Source organism: Grammomys surdaster, unplaced genomic scaffold (genome assembly GCF_004785775.1).
Source record: "Grammomys surdaster isolate TR1022 unplaced genomic scaffold, NIH_TR_1.0 125833, whole genome shotgun sequence".
In the NCBI taxonomy this organism is placed as follows: Eukaryota; Metazoa; Chordata; class Mammalia; order Rodentia; family Muridae; genus Grammomys; species Grammomys surdaster.
The window spans coordinates 74724-99084 of NW_021620661.1; the positions used below are offsets into that span (position 1 = coordinate 74724).

Consider the following 24361-nt stretch of genomic DNA (forward strand, 5'->3'; position numbering starts at 1 on the left):
TCAGAGCAGCTGGTAAGAACTCCATCTCACTCCCTAAGCCCCAGAAATACATCTGGGAGCCAGGGACATCTAGGGCACAGCAGCTACCCAAACCCTGCCCCTCCGGAATTCCACTTCCCTTCGGCCCCTGCCTGGTCCCTGGGACTGGAGCAGACACAGAGTAGGTCTGCTCCTGTCCTGTGGAGAAACTGAATCCTGAGTCATCGAGAAGTCACTACACTCAGAGCAGCTGAAACTGAATTCTGAGTCATCAGGGACCCACTGCACTCAGAGCAGCTGGAGCCACTGCACTCAGAGCAGCTGACACAGAGTTGGTCTGCTCCTGTCCTGTGGAGAAACTGAATCCTGAGTCATCTAGGAGCCACTGCACTCAGAGCAGCTGAAACTGAATCCTGAGTCATCGAGAACCCACTGCACTCAGAGCAGCCGAGGAGCCACTGCACTCAGAACAGAAGGATTACCAGATCCAAGAGGTGGCCTGAGTCCCAGGAGTTCTTCCACCCGGGAGATTAGGGGCATAAGACCACAGAGACCTCTGGACTCCGAGGAGCTCTGCAATAAGCAAGATAACTGGAAATACAGATTCCAATCTTACACAGAGAGGGCAGGTACCACTAGAGTTACCCAGATGGCGAAAGGCAAGCGCAAGAACATAAGCAACAGAAACCAAAGTTTCTTGGCATCATCAGTGCCCAGTTCTCCCAATATAGCAAGCCCTGAACACCCCTTCACACCTGAAAAGCAGGATTCAGAATTAAAATCACTTCTCATGATGATGATAGAGGATTATAAGAAGGAATTAAGTAACTCCCTTAAAGAAATACAGGAGAGTACAAGTAAACAGATAGAAGCCCTTAAAGAGGAATCACAGAAATCCCTTAAAGAAATGGAAGAAAACACAAAGAAGGAATTAAACAAAAACATTCAGGATCTGAAACTGGAAATAGAAACAATAAAGAAAGTTCAAAGGGAGACAACCATGGAGATAGAAAACCTAAGAAAGAGATCAGGAGTCACAGACGCAAGCATCACCAACCGAATACAAGAGATAGAAGCGAGAATCTCAAATGCAGAAGATACGGTGGAAAATATTGACACAGTTGTCAAAGAAAATGAAAAAAGCAAAAAATTCCTAACTCAAAACATCCAGGAAATTCAGGACACAATGAGAAGACCAAACCTAAGGATAATAGGTATAGATGAGAATGAAGATTCCCAACTTAAAGGGCCAGTAAATATCTTCAACAAAATCATTGAGGAAAATTTCCCTAACCTAAAGAACAAGATGCCCATAAACATACAAGAAGCCTACAGAACACCAAATAGACTAGACCAGAAAAGAAATACCTCCCGTCACATAATAATCAAAACATCAGATGCACAAAACAAAGAAAAAATACTAAAAGCAGTAAGGGAAAAAGGTCAAGTAACATATAAAGGCAGACCTATAAGAATTACACCAGACTTCTCACCAGAGACTATAAAAGCCAGAAGAGCCTGGACGGACATCATACAGACCCTAAGAGAACACAATTGCCAGCCCAGATTACTATACCCAGCAAAACTCTCAATCAATATAGATGGTGAAACCAAGATATTCCATGACAAAACCAAATTTGCACAATATCTTCCCACAAACCCAGCACTTCAAAGGATAATGGATGGAAAACGCCAACACAAGGAGGGAAACTACAACCTAGAAAAAGCAAGGAAGTAATCTTCCAACAACCCCAAAAGAAGATAACTATACAAACATAACTTTACCTCTAATAACAAAAATAACAGGAAGCCACAATCATTTTTTCTTAATATCTCTTAACATCAATGGTCTCAATTCCCCAATAAAAAGACGCAGACTAGCAGACTGGATAAACAAACAAGACCCAGAATTTTGCTGCATACAAGAAACACACCTCAGTGACAAAGACAGACACTACCTCAGAATAAAAGGATGGAAAACAATTTTCCAAGCCAATGGTCCCAAGAAACAAGCTGGAGTAGCCATTCTAATATCAAATAAAATCGACTTCCATCCAAAATTAATCAAAAAAGATAAGGAAGGACACTTCATACTCATCAAAGGAAAAAGCTACCAAGGTGAACTCTCAATTCTGAACATCTATGCCCCAAATGCAAGGGCACCTACATACATAAAAGAAACTTTACTAAAGCTCAAAACACACATTACACCTCACACAATAATAGTGGGGGATTTCAACACCCCACTCTCAGCAATGGACAGATCATGGAAACAGAAACTAAACCGAGACACTTTGACATTAACAGAAGTTATGAACCGAATGGACTTAACAGACATCTATAGAACATTTCATCCTAAAACAAAAGAATATACCTTTTTCTCAGCACCTCATGGTACCTTCTCCAAAATAGACCATATAATTGGTCACAAAACAAGCCTCTACAGATACAAAAAGATTGAAATAATCCCTTGCCTCTTATCAGATCACCATGGAATAAGACTGGTCTTTAATAATGACAAAACCAATGGAAAACCCATGTGCACATGGAAACTGAACAACTCTCTACTCAATGATGACTTGGTCAAGGAAGAAATAAAGAAAGAAATTAAAGACTTTTTAGATTTCAATGAAAATGAGGACACATCATACCAAAACTTGTGGGACTCCATGAAGGCAGTGCTTAGAGGAAAACTCATAGCTCTAAGTGCCTACAAAAAGAAACTGGAAAGAGCACACACTAACAAGTTGACTGCACAACTAAAAGCCCTAGAACAAAAAGAAGCAAATACACCCAGGAGGAGTAGAAGGCAGGAAATAATCAAACTCAGGGCTGAAATCAACCAAATAGAAACTGAAAGAACAATACAAAATATCAATAAAACCAGGAGTTGGTTCTTTGAGAAAATCAACAAGATAGATAAACCGTTAGCCAGATTAACCAGAGGGCACAGAGAGAGTATCCAAATTAATAAAATCAGAACTGAAAAGGGAGACATAACAACAGAAACGGAAGAAATTAAAAAAATCATCAGATCCTACTACAAAGGCCTATACTCAACAAAACTGGAAAACCTGGATGAAATGGACAATTTCCTAGACAGATACCAGGTACCAAAATTAAACCAGGAGCAGATAAACCATCTAAATAGTCCCATAACCCCTCAGGAAATAGCAGCAGTCATTAAAAGTCTCCCCACTAAAAAAAGCCCAGGACCAGATGGTTTTAGTGTTGAATTCTATCAGACCTTCAAGGAAGACCTAATTCCAATTCTCTTCAAACTATTCCACAAAATAGAGACAGAAGGAACACTACCCAATTCGTTCTATGAAGCTACAATTACACTCATTCCCAAACCCCACAAGGACCCAACAAAGAAAGAGAACTTCAGACCAATCTCCCTTATGAACATCGATGCAAAAATACTCAATAAAATTCTAGCAAACCGAATCCAAGACCACATCAAAACAATCATCCATCATGATCAAGTAGGTTTTATCCCAGGAATGCAGGGATGGTTCAATATTCGGAAATCCATCAATGTAATCCACTATATAAACAAACTTAAAGAAAAAAACCATATGATTATCTCACTAGGTGCTGAGAAAGCATTTGACAAAATTCAACATCCCTTCATGATAAAAGTCTTGGAAAGATCAGGAATTCAAGGCCCCTACCTAAACATAGTAAAAGCAATTTACAGCAAACCAGTAGCCAACATCAAGCTAAATGGAGAGAAACTTGAAGCAATCCCACTAAGATCAGGGACTAGACAAGGCTGCCCACTCTCCCCCTACCTATTCAATATAGTACTGGAAGTCTTAGCCAGAGCAATTAGACAACAAAAAGAAGTCAAAGGGATACAAATAGGAAAGGAAGAAGTCAAAATATCGCTATTTGCAAATGATATGATAGTATACTTAAGTGACCCCCAAACTTCCACCAGAGAACTCCTAAACCTGATAAACAACTTCAGCAAAGTGGCTGGTTATAAAATCAACTCAAACAAATCAGTAGCCTTCCTCTACATGAAAGATAAACAGACTGAAAAAGAAATTAGGGAAATGACACCCTTCACAATAGTTGCAAATAATATAAAATACCTTGGTGTGAATCTAACCAAGCAAGTGAAAGACCTGTATGACAAGAACTTCAAGTCTCTGAAGAAAGAAATTGAAGAAGATCTCAGAAGATGGAAAGATCTCCCATGCTCATGGATTGGCAGGATTAATATAATAAAAATGGCCATCTTGCCAAAAGCAATCTACAGATTCAATGCAATCCCCATTAAAATCCCAACTCAATTCTTCACAGAGTTAGAAAAGGAAATTCTCAAATTCATAAGGAATAACAAAAAACCTAGGATAGCGAAAACTATTCTCAACAATAAAAGAACTTCGGGAGGAATCACCATCCCTGACCTCAAGCTGTACTACAGAGCAATAGTGATAAAAAACTACCTGGTATTGGTACAGAGACAGGCAGGAAGATCAATGGAATAGAATTGAAGACCCAGAAATGAACCCACACTCCTATGGTCACTTGATCTTTGACAAAGGAGCTAAAACTGTCCAGTGGAAAAAGGACAGTATTTTCAACAAATGGTGCTGGTTCAACTGGAGGACAACATGTAGAAGAATGAAAATTGATCCATTCTTATCCCCTTGTACAAAGCTCAAATCTAAGTGGATAAAGGACCTCCACATAAAACCAGATACACTGAAACTAATAGAAGAGAAGGTGGGGAAAAGCCTCGGATACTTGGGCACAGGGGAAAAGTTCCTGAACAGAACTCCAATGGCATATGCTCTAAGATCGAGAATTGACAAATGGGACTTCATAAAATTGCAAAGTTTCTGTAAGGCAAAGGACACTGTCAATAGGACAAAACGACAACCAACAAATTGGGAAAAGATCTTTACCAATCCTTCATCTGATAGAGGGCTAATATCCAATATATACAAAGAACTCAAGAAATTAGACTCCAGGCAACCAAATTACCCTATTAAAAAATGGGGTATAGAGCTTAACAAAGAATTTTCAACAGAAGAAACTCGAATGGCCGAGAAGCACCTAAAGAAATGCTCGGCATCCTTAGTCATCAGGGAAATGCAAATCAAAACAACCCTGAGATTCCATCTCACACCAGTCAGAATGGCTAAGATTAAAAACTCAGGTGATAGTAGATGCTGGCGAGGGTGTGGAGAAAGAGGAACACTCCTCCATTGTTGGTGGGACTGCAAGATGGTGCAACCACTTTGGAAATCAGTGTGGCGGTTCCTCAGAAAATTGGACATAGCATTACCCGAGGATCCAGCTATACCACTCCTAGGCATATACCCAGAAGGTGCTCGAACATATAATAAGGACATATGCTCAACTATGTTCATAGCAGCCTTATTTATAATAGCCAGGAGCTGGAAAGAACCCAGATGTCCTTCAACTGAGGAATGGATTAAAAAAATGTGGTATATTTACACAATGGAGTATTACTCAGCTATTAAAAACAATGAATTTGAGAGGTTCCTAGGTAAATGGATGGAACTAGAAATTATCATACTGAGTGAGGTAAGCCAATCACAAAAGAACACACATGGTATTCACTCACTGATTATTGGATATTAGCCCAGAACCTTAAAATGCCCAAGATGCAACTCACAGGCCACATGAAGTCCATAAAGAAGGAAGACCAAGTGGGGGTGATTCGGTCCTTCTTAGAAGGAGCAACAAAATACTCAAGGGAGCAAATATGGAGACAAAGCGAGGGACAAAAACTGAAGGAGGGGCCGTCTGAAGACCTTTCCACCTGAGTATCCATCCCATGTGCAGTCACCAAAGGTAGATGCTGATGTGGAAGTCAGGAAGTGCATGCTGATAAGAGCCTGATATGGATGTCTCCTCAGAGGTCTTCAAGAGTCTGACATATTCAGAGGCAGATGCTCACAACTAGCCATTGAAGTGATCATGGGGTTCTCAATGGAGGAGTTAGAGTGAAGACTGAAGGAGCTGAAAGGATTTGTGGCCCCATGAGGAGAGCAACAATACCAACCAACCACAGCTCCCAGGGTCTAAACCACCAGCCTGGGAGCACTTATGGAGGGATCCAGGGCCTTAGCTGAATATATAAGAGTGGAGGGCCCTGCTGGGCACAGGTGGAAGATGAGATCCTTGACCTCATGAAGGCTGGACGCCCCAGGGGGTGGGAGTTTTGAGGGTGGGGAGGTGGGAGTGGGGGGGTAGATAGAGGTTACATCCACAAAGAAGAAGGAGGAGGTGTGAGGGGATTGGGGGTTCCTGGGTGGGTGGGGGATGGGGTAAGGGGACAACATATGAAATGTAAATAAAACATCCAATAAAAAAATTAAAAAAAAATAAAAAAAAATAAAAAAAAATAAAATAAAAAAAAAAGATGTCTTAATCTTAAAACTAGCAATGTTGAAGGCTTTTTTTTAAATTGTTCTTCAATTATGAACAATTTTAAGTATGCAGCCTGTATTTATAACACAATTAAATATATAGCAACTAGATTTATATCTACTTGAAGAAGGTGGATAAGAGGAAAACTATGCATTTAAAAGTCATTATTAGATGCTGGTACATAACATTGAACCAGCCTTCAAGCATAGACATGTGGACAGAACCCTGAGATCTCCTGGGGTTTCTCTCTACCATTGCTGAAGTACCTAGGATCTGAACCTAAGCATTCTGCTACAAAACCAGACCCTTAGTCACTACTCCATAGCTTACATTTTTAACCTTGGTTTATGTGAGAAATAAGAAGGTAGTTTCTAGTCAAAATAACCTTTAGTTAGTTCTGGATCTCAACTACCCCATAATCCAATAAAACAAGGAAGATTATTATATACTACCAATAACATAAGCAGTCAGATTTTATGAGTGGCTAATTGTTTGTTTTCTTCCAGTTTTTAGTTTATGGGAGTTACTTTGCTGTCATTTCGGGGGTCTTCCTAATGAGAAGCATATATATTCTCTATTCAGCTAAGTGCCGAAAAGAAATACAGAACCTTGCTACCACCCAGAGTCCTGATGAGCCACACCTACAAGAGCCAAGAGATGTGTTAACAAAGTTCTAACCCAATTACGTGGACTCCAGTCACAGAAGGGCAGGATTTCAAGATGGGCAGCCAGAAGTGCTTTGCCACACACAGGCACACTCTATCAGTACAGATTCCAAAACTACAAACTTCAGCCTCAGGCTAACTGCCCAACTAACTGCAAGCACTCCATATATGGTGGTCATGACAGCTGTATTAGTGACTTTCTTGATGCTATGACAAAATCTCTAACAAGAAGCAACTCAAGGGAGGAACTTAATGTCTCAGTTCACAGTTTGGAGGGATACATTCCATTACAAGAGGGAAGACATAACTGCAGGACAAAGGAGCTACTGGACATACTGCATCTGCAATCAGGAAATAAAGAACAATGAAACCTGGTGTTCAGATCACTCTTTCCTTTTTATTCAACATACTACCCCAGCCAAGGGGATGGTGCCACCCACATTTACTGTAATTATTTCTACCTCAGTGAACCTAATACAGATAATCCCTCACAGATGTTCAAAGAGGCTTATGTCTTCTAATTCCAGATCTTGTCAAGTTGACAATATTAACTGCCAATATTAACATCTGACAACTCTTATTGGTGGTCCCCATGAATAGCAATAACTTGGAAATTCTAGTTCTGATGAGTTCAAAGAACAAGCAAAGGGTGTGGAAACAAGCCATGAAGAAACTCCCTAAGTATGACAAAACCCCAAGTGAGCACAGATACCAGCAGGACTGACCTACAATTGGCTTATGTACTTTGTGGATCTAAAAAGGCAGCACCTGGGACAATTTTCTTCCTCTTCCACTAAGTGTATTTCTGCTGCAACCTTCAGCTCTCTGAAGGAATGACTAGGTTTGGTCCCATTGCTGAGAGTTCCTCTTCAACTCTGAAAATACCATCATTCTACTCAAAAGTTGTTACTGGATAGTCTCACTGTTCTCATCTTTTTCTTCTTGTGCTCCCTCCTGGACTTTGTGTTGGAAGCTTCCCGGAGGAATCACTCCAGAAGTCACTCCAGATGCTCCTGTGTGTCCATGGAATGCCCTTGCATCTGTTCCCAGTGGCCAAGGAAAGATGAATCCCCTTCTTCCCATCATGATTCTAGATAAGTGTTTGATTGATGTAGAGCACTTCTGAAGGAAATTCCAGAGCTTTCTGGCAGTTTTTATATATAAAAAAAACAGTTGTAGAAATTAAATACTGATTGTTTAATTTATTATTATGTTTGGTACTAACGTTCAAACACAGGGATCAAACTAGGTAAGCATTCTGTCACTAAGATATATCCTTGGCCCCATGCTTAATTTTTAAATGCCAAAGATCATGTTCAATAAAATATTAAAATTCTTTTTTACCAGTTATTTTCTTTATTTACATTTCAAATGTTGTCCCCCTTGCCAGTTACCCCTCTGCAAACTGCCTATCCCATACCCCTCCCCACTGTCTCTATGAGGGTACTCCCTCGCTCACCCACCCACCCTCTCCCACCTCACTGCCCTAGCATCCCCCTATGCTGGGGGATCAAGCCTATAGTGGACCAAGGGCCTCTGCTCCCACTGATGCCAGATAAGGCCATCCTCTGCTACATATGCAGCTGAACCCATGGGTCCCTCCATGTGTACTCTTTGGTTGGTGGTTTGGTCCCTGAGAGCTCTGGAGGGTCTAGTGAGTTGATATTGTTGTTCTTCCTATGGGGTTACAAACTCCTTCAGCTCCTTCAGTCATTCCCCTAACTCTTCTATTGAGGTCCCAGAGCTGGCAGAACCTCTCAGAGAATAGCTATACTAGGCTCCTGTCAGCAAGTGCTTCTTGGCATCAGCAATAGTGTCTGTGTTTGGTGTCTGCAGATTGGATGGATTCCTAGGTGGAGCAGTCTCTAGATGGCCTTTCCTTCAGTCTCTGCTCCACTCTTTATCCCTATATTTCCTTTAGACAGGAATAATTCCAAAGTTATGAATTTCTCTGAGTATTCTCCAAGAATTTCTACCATAAAAACACAGTGAAGTATTTATTAAGCAGTCTACCACAGAAGAAAAAAAATATTAATTTAAATACATTTTATTCCAAATTCCAAAATTCATTCAATGAGGTTGAAAATAAAATTTATCCCATTTTGGCCAAAAACAATATCTTCTTAATTGCCATTTTGGTTTTTGTAATTTTAGTATGTATAGTCAGCCACAGTCCAAAACTATCCAGTAGAAAATTCTAGAAATAATACATAATTTAAGCTATATACTGTTCTAACAACACAGATAGAAGCTCACAGTGCACCCTGTCCTGTATGGGATATGTCATGGTACTCACTTAGATTCCATCATGGTCTTCCCAGTCTTCAGGTCAACTGTGGTCCTATCTCAATGCTAATGTTCAGGAAACTTTCATTTTTCTTAAAACTAGATCGGATGCTGGGAATGAATTGATATAAAACAGACACTGACCATCATAGTTGCATGGATAAGTAAAACATAGCCTATACAGGTTCCATTATTGTCCATTTTTTCAGCATCCACTGGAGGTCATGGAAAATTGTCTCAGTCAAAGTTTCACTACTATGAAGAAACACCACAACCACAGAAACTCTTATAAAGGAAAACATGTTGGGGCAGGCTTAAAATTTCAAAGGTTTAGTCCATTATTATAGTGAGATGCATGACATCACACAGGCAGACATAGTGCTGGAGAAGTTGAGGGTTCTACATCTTGATCTGTAGGCAGTAGGAGGAGACTGTGCCACACTGGGCATAGCTTGAGCATAGCAGACCTCAAAGTTCACCCCTACAGTGACACACTCCCTCCAACAAGGCCACACCTTCTAATAGGGCCACTCTCTATCAACCAAGCACTCAGACACATGAGTCTATGAAGGCCATTCCTAGTCAAATCACCACAAAACTAGTAACAAACCTACCCACATGCAAAAACATGCTCTAGTCAATGAGCATCTACTGGAGATGCTAGCCAGTAAAACAAGACAAGAAAAAATCAGAAGTCAAAATGGAAAAGAAGCAAAATTACTCAGAAAGCTACAAGAGTATACTCAAGAGTCTCAACTGAAAACCAAGACACCAACAGCTGTGTTTACAACTTGATTGGTAAAAAGCCCATTTATAATGAAACAAGACAATAAATATGTATGATTTCATTTCCTCTATTAAATGTATGAAGCACAAGAATGGGCCTGGAAACACTTCAAGGTTAAGGAAATAACACCTAAATCTAAGTTGCCCCTTAGATTTAGGCTTGTTCTTGATTTGGGAGAAGAAATACAATGATACAAGACCTTCCTAAATTATAAACAAAATGCTACCCTTAAGGAAAAATACAACACGTTCTACCAGAGAACTAGTAAAAGTAATTATTTGAAAGATAAAAATGAACTAGGTCTCTGCCCTAAGTGAGATAGCTCCATCAAATCCCTCCCCTCAGAGTTTAGGGAATCCCTTGAAAGAGGAGGCAGAAAGAGTGTAAGAGCCGAAGAGATGGAGCACACCGAGAAAACAAGGCCTTCTAAATCAACCTGAGCGATGCTCATATGAACTCATAGAGACTGAAGCAGCAAGCACAGGGTCTGTACATGGCTGCCTCAGGTCCTCTGTGCTTATATTACAGTTTCTAATTTTATGTTATTATTAGATCCCTGGGTGTGAAAATAGTAGGTCTCTGATTTTTATGCCTTCTCTTGGGCTCTTTTCCTTCTGTTACTTTGTCTTGTCCATCTTTGATGTGATAGTGTTAGTTTCATTTTAAATTTTATTTTATTTTTTTAAATGAATGAGTGAATGAATACCTAGATACTAGGATAAAGGTTAACAACTGTACTGTCTGCCGGGAGCCAAACCCAGGAAATTACCTGCTGTTCTGGAAAGTCTAATCAGTACAAGGTTAAGAAAGGACATTCATGAGTCTCAGGTCCCAGGAACTTAAAGAACGTCTGGTATTTCCTGGTAGCCGGTTACAACAGTGGGATGGTCTTGGGCAATGAGGATATGACAGTGGGATTGTCTTAGACAATGAGGATTCAATAGTGGGATAGCCTTAAGCAATGATCCTTGCCTAAATATCCCGTTTTGCTGTGTCTTTATAACCTGTCCCTGAAATTAAAGTTCCAGAGCTTGATCAGAACCCCAGACTTTTTCTCATCCTTTGTGTTTCTTGTCCCTTCATTCTTTTGCCCCCTTCCCTAGGGTCTCATCCCCTGCGGGCTAGTAAACTTACTGGAAGGGGAAAATCAGTTTTCTCAAATAGGGTGTATCAACCACTCCAGGACAGGTCTCATGTTCAGGATTAATTAGCCCAACATAGAACGGATCCGACAAGTTTTTGTGTGTCTACTTTTATTTGGTTATAGCTGGTATTGTGTTTTGCCTCTTTTTTCTTTGAGAGTGTAAGGAGCAGGCCTTTAACAGGACCTACTCCATTTAGTAATAGGAAATTTGTAGAGACAAGTCGGGAAGTGAAGTACTTGTAGAGACAAGTCTGGAAGTGAAGTTGTGCTGTGATAACCAGCTGTAATGAAGTCAGGGCCCAGCAATAACCAGACACGAGTGGTTATCAGCCACGCACATCAGTAGAGACGTTAAATCAAACATAAAAAGAGGAGCCCGACCAGCGCATTTCATCACACACTTGTAGCCATGACTGGCTAGCGTGATCCTCCAAACAAAGCCTCCTCAGCTCGTGATCATCAAAGAGTTAACCGAGAGAGCAATGCCTCCACCTTTGTGGTCAAGCACCATATGATGTCAAATTGCTATTCAACTAGCTGGAAACCCCAGCCTGACCCCGCCTTCATGGACTCCGGACCTGTAACCTAGACTATCATAAGGACTCAGGTCGTATAACCCATGAGTGAATGATGTATTTATTGCTATGCTTATTTCTTTGGTAATTAGCAATTTATTATTTGTGTTCATTGTGCCAACATTGATAGAGGCAATGCATAGGAAATGTGGCAATACCTCATTGTGGTGATAGCCTTAGCATTAGTGATAATATATTGTCTGCTGTGTATCATTAAAGAGCAATTGAATGCCAAAACTTCTGTCTCTGGTGTACTCTCTCCCCTCTCTCATGGAGCTGATAATCTCATGGTCAACCTAGCATACGATCCCTGAGTGGAGAAGGACCTGTTGCTTCTCTCCCTTGGGGATATTAAAACCTTATCACAACCTGCTCGTGACAGATAACAGCCAGAGCTCGAAACAGAGGGTGTGATTTTATTGTGTTTTTTTGGTTTGAAGGGACTTGGTTGTGTTGGGTTTTTGTTTGTTTTTTAAGAAAGAACTTTTGGAAAAGTTGAGTGGTAGGGAAGGAGAGAGGACTAGGAGGAGGAGAAGTATATTACAAAAATAGTTTAAATTTAAAAAATGTTTTAATAATAAAAAATTAAAAACTGGGTCAGCACTAAGGGTACCACCAAGCCTGACAACCCAAGGTCTGTTCCTGGAGTCTATACGGGTAGGAAGAGAAAACCATCCCTGAAGTTGTCCTCTGCCCACCACAATAAATAACCTTACAAGTGCACACTCCTGCACATGCAAACACACAAAATAAGTGTTTAACAATTATCTAAAAAATAAAAAACAAAAAAACAAAAGAAAAAAAAAAACCTTTTAAAATGGAAAAGGGAATTCCAGGCAAAATGATAAGCTGAAAACTGCCACTTTTATGCATCAATAAAAGAGAAAAAAAAAAGATCAGGGAAAAAAAAAGACTACTTAAAAGAAAGTAAGAGAGGAAGATCCTTAGAAACCCACAAAGGTGTTGATAGGACTTGTTGCAAAGAAGTGGGCTGGAGAAACCAAAAATACATCCACAGGCAGCCCCAGGGAAGAGAGGCTGCACCCTCACAACAAGCCCACAGTTCCCAAAAACCTCAATCCAGCTTCAGATTTGACAATGGCAGCAATTCCTCCATTGGGAGATTGATAGGAAAATCTCATTTGAAGCCAAGGGATAGGAACAAACACCAACCAACCCCCAGGCTTGCTGCACTGCTCAAGCTGAGCTGAGGTCAGCCCCTTGCAGACATGGATGCTACAGGAGTTGAGAGCTGAAGACAGACCAATGGGGCTAGCATGTCTGACCCCAACTAGGGTCAGTCTAACTGTTGAAATGCACTCCCCTCCTTTAGATGGGGTCCCTTAGGAGATAAAGAGTGGGCTTCTCAAACTGTGTGGGAGGATGTGGGACTGCGTAAGAATATTCTGGTTCATGGCTGGGCAGGTGCCTAGAACCCCGAGACTCTTCGTGAGAACTGGCAGGAGTTAGGCACACCCCCAGAACCCAGGGTCCTGAAAAGCAGTCTAGTCTCCATAAAAGTATATTGTCCAGTCACGTAGGCCATTACAGCCCCTCCCAAAATGCACAGGTAAAGGGTGTGACTAGAGGCCTCAGGGCCTAGGGATTTACATACTAATGAAGGCCAGAGGGTGGAGCAAATTAAGCATGCCTCCCCAGATCCTCCCCCTTTCTCCCTCCCTATTTAACTCAGGACTGCCCTGAGTTTTACGGGGGTACAACCAGATCCATCTACCATCCGCCATGACAATAAACCCTTTTGGAACCAAGGACTTTCTTCATGTCATTGGGGTCTGCTGCCGCCAAAGCCTCAGGCCGCTGGAACCATAGAGGTTTCTCCTGCATGTGGGGCCCACCGCAGCATGGAAACCCACCAGGACTCCACACTGCGGCCCTCTAATTTTTCCCCACAGGAGGAAGCACTGACTGTAAATGTCTTCCTCTTCTTTCTATTTTCATTTATATCCGTACACCTGTAGCTGATTTTAGCTACTTCTTTTTTCTTACCCTTTATCCACCCCAATTTCATCTAACACTAGATAGGAAGAAAGAAGAATAATGGAGAGAGAGAGAGAGAGAGAGAGAGAGAGAGAGAGAGAGAGAGAGAGAGAATGATTCCTGAATCTAATTTCTTTTGTTTATTCTTTGACCATGACTGCTAACAAACTGCAACCACCCCCTCTAAATGACCAACAACCACCCACACTGCATTTCAAGGTACTAGCATTTATATACCTGTTGTGGATAGCCCTGGTCTTGTATTTTGTTGCTAATTCCACTTTCCTGGGAGGGGCTGCAGATGAGGAGTGAATCAGTACACTGGTGACTTCTTGCAAACCTTCTGCCCACCTTAATTTGTAAGATAAAGGTAGAGCCTGGTAATTGGGCAGTAGAAGGGGGGCTGGATCGAAGAGATTTGGGAGGAGACAGGAGGAGGACGATGGAGAGGAAGGTGGAAGGACAATGGAGGAGAAGAATGTGGCCTGGAAAAACCACAAGTTATAAGGGATCTCATGGATGGGGAAGTAGTGTAGTGGTAAATCTGCCCAATCTAGGCATGCAGTTTGTATTCATAATTATTGAGTTGTGTTTTTTTTTTTGTCTGGGCTTATTTGGGTTGGAAATTTACCACATCCTATACCCTCTGAAAAGTTCCCAGAATTCCAAACATCACACAATCACAGAAACTATCTGCATCTGCCATACCTTGGCTAGAGCACAAGGCAAATCATAATCAGCTGCTGTGGTCAGTCCAGTGTAGCCCCATATCCCCACACCTGGGATTAAGATGAGAACTCTTAAAATATTTCTGTGCTTTTCAAAATAAACTGAAATTCTAAAATTGTCACTACATACACCTATACTTCAGTTGCTTGTTTTGTGTTGGCTTGTATCTTTCCAGAACACGGTTTATGGCAGTCCTTTCCCCAGTTCTGTTCTATAGTATTTTTTCTTGTCCCTCATACCTGTAGCCTGTGTGCCTTCTACTTTTTTCTCGGTTGTAACTTACTCTCTTTCCCTCCCTTTTCCCAGCCTCCTTTTGCTTTGCTACTTAATCATGAATATCTGTAGCTATCAAACTTCAAATGACATTTCCCCAAGTGCTGCTCCCTGAAGATTCCTAGGGACACACCTGAAATCACGGGTGTCTTTATTACATGTTAACAGCCGTGCTGCTGGCAAACCATGGCATCTGTTGTTCCAGTCAGCTTCCCTGCTCAGTAGTAGTGGGGAACAAACGAAAGAGTGCAGAAGGGGGAAAATGATAAGTTGGAGGGCACATCTAGCCAACAAATACATAAAACACAAGAACGGGTTACAGCTCAACAGAGAGGACTATTCATTATGCCCAGTTTCTTCTCCTACTTCCATGTGAATCTTCGGATCTACATGATGTATCTGGCCCCAATAGATGTAACATATAGAGGAAACAACTTTCTTGTGTGTATGTGTGTGAACACACCATGCATGTGGATGGGTTCGTGTGTATAGAAACACATGTGCAGGTTGTGCAAGTGGGGCCAAAGGTTGACATTGAACATCTTCCTCAGTCACCCTCAACCTTACATACTGAGACAGGATCTCTCACTGAACCTGAACTTACTTATTTGTCTAGACTGGCTGGTCAGCAGTGCCCAGGGAGCCACCAGTTTCCCAGCTGTGGGGTTTCAGGTGTAGATCACCACTCCCATATTTTTACATGGGTATCAGGGATCCAGACTAAGCCTTTGTCCTTGCCCAGCAAGGGCTGTGACCACTGAGCTAACACTTTAGCCCTCAGGACAACATTCATCTGACCATTTGGTGGTCAAGTGTTCAGCAGGAAGCTGTAAGGGTCTGTGGCTGCTACACTCTGAGCATCTCATCCATCGTCAGCTTCACCTCCAGCCTGCCTGTCATAGCTCAGCTGACTGGATCAGCGCCTTGCTCTGAACGGTATCAAAAAGCTTCTGAAATCAACAAGCATGACTTTGGAGTTAAATTAGATTTCTGCTGTATTAGAAATGTCTTTAAATGTAATCCATCCATGATTCCATCTCAGTGACATTGGCAAAGAAATACACACTGGAGATCATAAGTCTTTTAAATCTTTGCTTTATTGTCTTGGTTTCTTTTTTATAATAATTCTATATAAATGTCTCATGAAAGATTCAAGTAGGCAGGACAATGCCCATGTATCTCAAGCTAACCCAAGCATTAGCTCAGAAAACTTATTTAGGGATTTCCCCCTTAAAAAAAAAAAACAAAAGGTTTTATTTCCTCTTTTAAATATATATATATATATTGCTTATAAATTTAGCTGCTTCTTCAAAATTCGGTTAGTTCTTAGGAAAAGGAAATTAATAACTAAAGGAAAAATGCTATCAGCATGTTTTAATACTAAGTGGAAACGAGATACGTGAAATGGATGGGACTTTCCTCCCTTACATGAGCTGCTGCTAACCACAGTTCCTAACGTGAGTCAGAACTGGCTTTGCATGTCTGAGTGTTTGAAAATCCACTTACACAAAGCTTGCCCTCTGCCACCTGGTGTGTGTGTGTGTGTGTGTGTGTGTGTGTGTAAGCATTGAACCTAGGGCTCTTCACGTGTGCGAGGCAAGCTCTCTTCCATTCAATAATATCCCAGACCTGACCGACCGGCAGGTCCTAGTTATTCGTGGGGTCGAGGAGGACCACAACCTGAAAGAAGAACTAGCAAGAGAGAGAAAGGACTCAAGCAAACATTTGCTTGTCAAGAGTCATGTATTTGAACTTGAAATGCTTTTTTATAGTATGCTTTACAAGGGGAGGGGGTAAGAGGGGCCAGGTGGTGGAAAAAGTACAGAATCTTCTTGGCCTGTGCCTTGAAACATGTCATGGTCTATACGATACACTGCCTTGAATTATGATCTACCTGCTATTCTTCAGAAGATATGGTACACTGCTTTGAGTTATGGTCTCCCTGCTATACACTGCTTGCCAAGCAGGATCTTGTGGTTGCCAAGCTGCAGGGGACATTGTGCAGGTGGGGAAAGGTAGGGGGTGAAGGGTAAGGGCGAGGACCTGGCTTCTGGCACAGACCCACTTTTTATTTTGACACAAGGTATCACAGAGTTTCCCAGAGTCACTCACTCTGTAGTGTAGGTAGCAATTCTCCTGCCTTGGCTTCCCAGTAGCTCAGATAATTGCTTTCACTTCTATATGTCATTTTTATCATTAATCAAATCAACACTTCTGTACTTGTCCAGTGTTCAAAAAAGGAAGAAAAATTTATCCTACAAGGTTAGATGACTTCTGATATAAACATGTGTTGAGAGCTGGATGTGACAGCACACATGCATGTAACCCCAGCACCCAAGAAGTGGAGGCAGGGGGATAGGGAATTTACAGTCATACTCTGCTTCATAAAAAGTTTGAGGATATCTGGACTGCATAGAGCCCTAACTCAAACACACAAACACACACACACACACACACACACACACACATACACACACCACTTATAATTCCAGTGTTTAAGAGTGGGAAACAGGCTCCTCAGGTGAGCTGGCTACTTTTGGGTCAGAGTGAGGGAACTTGACTCAATACGTAAGAAACAAAGTGGAGAGTGATTAAGGAAGACACCCAACATTAACTTCTGATTTTCAGATGCATGGACACATGTGCACATGCATACGCATATCCTACATACATGCATACACACACACACACACACACACACACACACACATTACACATGTATTCATGCAAAGCAGCAAAAGTGAAGACAGAGAGATAGCAAGAAAAATCATCAATTCTGAGAAAAAAATAACGGGTCATACATGGTCCAACCTGTTTAGAGCTGCTTTTGTTTATATTTAAGCCATGATTTGTGTGAAATATTGTGTTGGTTTCAGAAGCTGGAGCTGAAGAGGCATGTCAGCTTGCCCAAGGGCCTTTGGAAGAGGCATACACAAGGGTGGGATTAAGGATCAGTCCGAGAAACATTTGACCATAAGCTATGGCGACGTCGCAGGTGACTATGGAAGAAGACATGTTCCCAGAGAGCTTCCCAACACCCCTGTGCTTACACTGCAGTATTCTCACATTTATCTCAAAGCAAGACCACTGACGTCTTCCCCACCACCTCCCCACCCCACCCACCCGACCATCAACTTGCTTAGTATCTTCCAGAACTACATAAACTACCCAACAAGAAGAAATTCTCCTGGTCAGTTACAAAGTGATTTCTCAATGTTCTGCAGCCAAGGTGGGTGGGACCTTCAGCAGTAAGGCCTTACCATCTACTTAGGATGGGCAGCCAAGGACCAAACCCTGTGTTATTTTGGGTTCCTCGGGGCCTCTCTTATAGGGAGGTAAACCATGCCTGGAACTGAGAATTACCTTGAATAAGCAATGTCTTCAGGAAGTAGTATTGTCCAACCATGGGGAAACCTCTAATACACCTCCCATTTACATATTATACTTTCCTTCAGTTACAAACGAGTAGATTTTCCTAAAGCTTCTACATATCCCGTTAGTTTTGGTTAACTAACACCTCACCCTGCTCCGTTCCATCCACCTCTATTGTTTTATTTTTAAAATAAATGTCAGATGTGGTCACAAGAGGAAATAGGAAAAGCTCAGGGGAATAGCAAAAGCTAATTTGACTTAGAGAATCTGAAGAGATGAAATGTCTGCACACCAAGAAGAAGGTTACATCATAGAAAGCAGCAGGAGAGAAAGCCCAGCCAGACAGACTGAGGATCAGGGTGAGGGAGTGTGATGGTGCCGTTTACAAACATAAGGTGCCAGAGGATTGTACTGGTGTCTCGCAGAGCTAGTTCTCAGAGGTAAACAAGGAGAACTGTGCAGCCAATGATAATTTTTCAGAGGGCTAGTTGACTGACCTAAACACAATGCTCAAAATTTCCAAGGTAGTATACCACAGACGTTAAATGAGCATGTCTTTTTCAGACATGGTGCTGGGTCCGCACACAGAACACCAGTTTGCTACAAAAAAAAAATCTAAGTAAAAATAGGTCATGGCTACTAGAAACTGAACTGAACACAATCACCAGCAAAATCACCTGATTTAAAAAATGAAACATGCAGAGTCTCTGTTTTCCTACTTGTCTGCTATAGGGCTGAACTGTGCTTTCTTATCTATGTACTGATGCTATAACTCCCAAGACCTCAGAAAGTAAATGTCATCTGGAGATAGCATCTTTACAGCAACTTAAAAGGGGCAGCTAAGTCAACATAAGATCACTCAGGTAGTGTGCTGGATAATTTTATGTCACCTTATACAAGCTGAAGTCACGGGAGAGGCAGGAACCCACGTTGGGGGTTGTAGAGTGGGGAAATATGATTGGGCTACAGGCAAGCTTGTAGAGCATTTTCTTGTTAGTGATGTAGAAGGGCTTAGCCCATTGTGGGTGGAGTCATCCTTGGCATGGCGATCCTGGGCTCTGTAAGAAAGCAGGCTGAGCGAGCCAGGAGGAACAAGGCAGTGAGCAGCACTTGTGCATGGTCTGTTTATCAGCTCTTGCCTTTGGATTCCTGCCCAGTTTGAGTTCCTTTCCTGTCTTCCTTCAGAGACGTCCAGTGACACGGAAGTGTTAGCCGTGGTATTTCACCACAGCAATCATAAACCTAATGAAGACAAATAGGTTCGAATTCATCATGATTGAATTGTTCAATAAACTAACAAAGGAGACACACATTAATACCAGGCAGACTCTGTGAGGACAGAATTTTCCAAATCTACTTACACCTTGACCTTAGACTTCTAAGCATGGCACACTTAGAAAATGAACACCCCTGATCTAAGCCAGCCACCCCAGGTACTTGGTGAAAGTAGAGAAAAGACACTGGTGACATTCTGCTTTCTTTCTTCTTCCTTTTGTTCCATCTGGATCTCAAGCCCTTGGGTAGGTGATACTCACGTGTAGGGTGATTGTTCTCCCTGGACCTCTGTACCTCTCTGCAAACAGTTCCACAGACATATCCAGAGTTTCCCACAACCATCTCCCAGGCCAATCTAAACCAATCTAAATGCAGGGAAGCTGACCCCAGAGAACAGCCATGACAGCTTCAGGCCCATGGTGAGGCAGCATACCCTGGCAGAGATCTCCTGAAAGAGCAAAGCCGCCCAGGTCATGGCCAGTATGGAGGAAGAAAGGAGAATTCTGAGCTGGGGACCATGACTCACTGCAAGGACCTGTCCCTCGCCAACCTCCAGAAGATCTGCCCCAGGATCAGCCTTCACTGCCTGTCTGTGTACATCACAGTCCATCTTGTCTCCAGTCCTCTGCTGCTTTCCCATCCAGAACATCCTGTCTGTTGAGCTGGAGCTTATTTCTCCCCATGGAAAGACAGTTTAGAGACTGAAAGCAAATGAGACACACAGGAGTCAACAGTTTGAGAGCGGTTTGCTGAAGTTTATTAAGCAAGAGAAGCTTTGTGATTACAGATGTGTCAATGCAATGGGAAAACATGTCATAGGTGAGAGTTACAGGCACTGCAGGATGTCACAGCATAAACTGGTCAGGTTGCATCTGCCACAGTGGTGATGGAATGGTAAATGACAAACAGAAGACCTGGGATTCATTCATTTGCTTGGTGCCTATCAAGGGTTAGCAGGATATCAACTCTAGAAATGCCAGACTGCAATGGCAGTAAGCTGGGTTCGTGCTGGTGACTCACAATCCCATCAGGAACAGACAGACAGACAGACAGACAGACAGACAGACAGACGGACAGACTCACCTCTATCAGTTACCTACAGCAGAAGCCTGGAGGCCAGCAGCCGCACTAACAGCAGCACTGCTTCTTGCAGCCACACTTCTGCTGGCAGCAGCACTTCTGCTGACAACAGCCCTTCCCACAGCCACAGCCACAGCCACAGGAGCCACAGCCACAGGAGCGGCAGCAGGTACGGCGGCAGCAGCAGACTACCACAGGCCTGCAGCAGCCACAGCAGCCGCAGCAGCTACCACAGCCACAGCCACCACAGCAGCCGCCACAGCAGCCGCCGCAGACCCGGTAGCACCTGCAGGTGGTGCAGCTGTTGCAGCCGCCACAGCCACCGCAGCCTCCGCAGCCTCCACAGCCACCGCAGCCACCACAGCCACCACAGCTACCACAGCCACCGCAGCCTCCGCAGCTTCCGCAGCCTCCACAGCTGCCACAGCCGCCACAGCCTCCACAGCTGCCACAGCCTCCACAGCCTCCACAGCCTCCACAGCCACAGCAACCCATGTTGTCAGTAGAGAGGACTCAGGTAAGGTGAGGAGAGAGAGTCAGGAGAGAAGAGGGAGATGTGATGCTTCTCCTGCAGGGGGAGCCCCTTAAGTACCAGCCTGGGAGGAAAGTAGCCATGTGACTCAGGGCACATGACAGTAGATGCTTCCTCATTCCTATTTATTCTGGGGTTCAAAAACAGTGTAGAGTCATTTCTCAGACATATCCTTACTAGAAACATTTGGCTTACTAAAGGAACGCAGTTTTGAAGCTTCCCTTTACATGCTAAGAGCCCAACCTTACAGACTTGGGTATATGTAAACAAAGCAACTGTGGCCGCCTTCAAACTCAGTATGCTAGAAGAGACCAAGGAAGGGTGGAGGCACAAATTGGAAAGAATAACTCAGCATCCATATGTTCTCCTTCTGAGGAAATTCTCTCAATGCAAAAGCTTGTGCCCCTGAGCACTTCCTGGATCTCATATGAAGTGGAGGAGACACAGTGTATCTCCATGTGCTGTGAAGGGCTGCCAGTATTGACAATACTGGCCATCGAGCATGCATACGGCCAAAACAATGCAGGAATTCTGAGCTTAGGGCAGCCAATAAGGAACAGGGCCCAGTCAGAGATTCAGTTGCAATGAGAGCCAACTGCAGGTTCTGTCCAAGTAACAAGGTAGCACTGTGTCTTGAATTGAGCTCAGAATAGGTTCTACTTCTGTGGGGCACATAGCTTACTTCATGATATCCACAAACTGTCTAGGAGAGCGTTATTTCATAAATGTGTACCACAGACTGGCAAACGGACCAGGAGAAAGAACATATATTACCTATAGGAAATGATGGCCACATGAAAAGCACACATCCTCCCAACAGTCAGCACACATAAATGTCATTCATTGTATCATCTATACCTGGTGAACTTACTTACAAAGACAAAGATAGCACGGTTGTATATAGACAGAACAAAATTACCATAATTATGAGAACCATGTGCAAGTGAACCACGTCACGTGGTACCCCAACTAGATTTGTCTTTGACTATTGATTATATTAGAGTTGCTATCCTTTATGGATTGAACGATGTCTTTCCAAAATTCAAAACTCCAGTGTAGGCCTGGAGACTGTGTCTTTAAGGAGATAATTAAAATTAAACAGGATCATTGATGTGGGGCCAAAACACGATAGAGCTGATGTCATTTTAAGAGGAAGAAAATAAAACACTGAAGCTCTGTTCATGTGCACAGGAAAGATCACATGGTAACACAGGAGAAGGAAGTATCCATGTGTGAGAGGAAGCCCCACCAGACACCAACCCCAATGGTACCTTATCTGGGACTTCCGGGTACTGTAACTGTAAGAAAAAATGCATTTCTATTGTCTAAACCCCACCCCTTCATTCTGCTTCGTGTTGTTACTGCAGCCCCACGTCACTGGTTTGTTTTCTGTCTTTTCTCACTATCATCCTAAAGCCTATGTCTTGACTTAGACTAACAGAGAATTCAAAGAAATAATGTCAGACCTTTGATTTGGTTCTAAAGATAAAGAGACCGCTGAGCCTATGCAGGAACATATGTGTGTGTGTGTGTGTGTGTGTGTGTGTGTGTGTGTGTGTGTATGTGTGTATAATATATATGTGTGTGTGTGTGTGTATGTGTGTGTGTATATATATATATATATATATATATATATATATATATATATGCCAGAAGACAGTATATAATTGTCTCTTTAAAAATTTATTTTTAAGTTTTAGCGTGTGTGTGTGTGTGTGTGTGTGTGTGTGTGTGTATGCAGATGAGTATAGGTACCCATAGAGGTCAGAGGCACCAGTTCAGCCTCCAGTAGGAGTTACAGGTGGTTGTAAGCAGCCCAGTATGCGCGCTGGGAACTGATCTCTGGGTCTTCTGCAAAAGCAGTATGTGTTCTTAATTGCTGAGGCATCTCCTCAGCTCCTTTCTTAATGACACACAAGGGAGAGATGCTTCTTGTGATATCTGGTAAATTAGAGTCAGTAAAATGTAAAAATATAAAATGGTCCGTAAATAAAAGTAAATGGCAGAAAATATTTTAAAAAAATAGTTTAAGCATTAGTTTCACACATGTCTGATTAAAAATAAAAGAATATGCAGAGAATGGAACAGATGCAATAATTGACAAACTGGTAGCTTTCTTAGTGATAAAGACATCCATACTCAGATTCGAGAGTCTCAACAAATGTCCAATTCAACAAAATCAAGTAAATTCAAATAACAAATCTGGCAGTATTACAACTAAAGAACACACACACACAAATTAGGTGAAGCACTTACCACAAGCATTTCATCAGAGTGTTCAGAGAGAAGGGCGTGTCCCCAGAAAGGTCCAACATTCTGAGAAGAAAAGTGCTGAGCAAGCCGAGTGAGCACAGGCTTATCTGATGTCAGTGGCTGTCCAAACTGACCCTCTGCCATAGCACTTACAGAAAAGTCTGCAACACTGGCCAAGGGTGTGACGTAAGCTGGGTAAGAGGTGACTTAAGTGGGAGCGTCCCGAGGTCTCTGAGTCACGTGTGGAAATGGAAAGGCATTCTGTTACTTAAGCTTTAATAGTTGAATGGACAGGTGGCTACTCAGGTGGCATCAGGAAGAATGGAACAGAGTCTGGGACTTCTAAACTAGAGGAGATGGAAAGAGAGAGAGAGAGAGAAACAATAGCAAAATGGAAAAAAGAGAAAAAAACAGTAGCAATGACTAATTCTGAAAGAAGGTAAAAACAAAAGCACATGTAAGGAAACTGTAAAGATGGTAAATATGACTGTAAATCTCTAATAAGCACAATAAAGAAAAGTGTGTTCTTTTCAAGAATGTATAGAACATTTGTAGAAAATCTCTACTATCCATTGGACAAGCCTCCAAATTAAAAAAGAAAGTAACACAGACATAGACTATATATTACGATCACAATGGAATTAAGTTAGAAATAAGGTACAAGACATCAAGTCTATAATTTCAGAAGTATACAAACACTTCTAAATAATTCATTAATCAAAAAAATAAGAATTACAAAGGTAATGAAATTATTCTATAAATCAACTTGTGCAGCATAATTAGCAAAGAATTTGGAGGGAAATGTATAAATCTAAAATGTAGACATTTAGCTAGTTTCAGAAAGACAAATAAGTTTTCTCTCATGTGTGGTTCCTAGATTTTATTGTTTACAAAATCTTGTGTGTAGATACGGTGTGAGAGTAGAAGTGATTCTGTGTGGGGACCAAAGGGTCCAGCAGGATGGAGGAGGAGGAGGGGGAAGAGGAAGAGGAGGGG

At 42.1% G+C, this 24361-nt stretch overlaps 2 protein-coding genes across 4 annotated transcripts in view; one reads left to right on the top strand and one right to left on the bottom strand.

Moving 5' to 3' along the window:
- Positions 1–8404, top strand: part of Slc19a3 (solute carrier family 19 member 3) — a 29877-nt gene extending 21473 nt beyond the window's left edge. For all 3 annotated transcript variants that reach the window (XM_028789449.1, XM_028789448.1, XM_028789447.1), the window contains exon 6: positions 6903–8404. In XM_028789449.1, coding sequence (XP_028645282.1) covers positions 6903–7073 — 171 coding nt within the window. In that variant the 3' untranslated portion in view covers positions 7074–8404. The remainder of the gene's footprint in view (positions 1–6902) is intronic.
- Positions 8405–20628: 12224 nt separating this feature from the next.
- Positions 20629–21075, bottom strand: LOC114640495 (keratin-associated protein 5-2-like). Its single transcript, XM_028789414.1, has one exon. The coding sequence runs from the start codon at positions 21073–21075 to the stop codon at positions 20629–20631; it is 447 nt and encodes a 148-aa protein (XP_028645247.1).
- Positions 21076–24361: the final 3286 nt, after the last annotated feature.

Bases quoted from the DNA above. Each gene is read 5' to 3' on its own strand.
- LOC114640495 (XM_028789414.1), bottom strand. From the start codon at position 21,075: ATGGGTTGCTGTGGCTGTGGAGGCTGTGGAGGCTGTGGAGGCTGTGGC.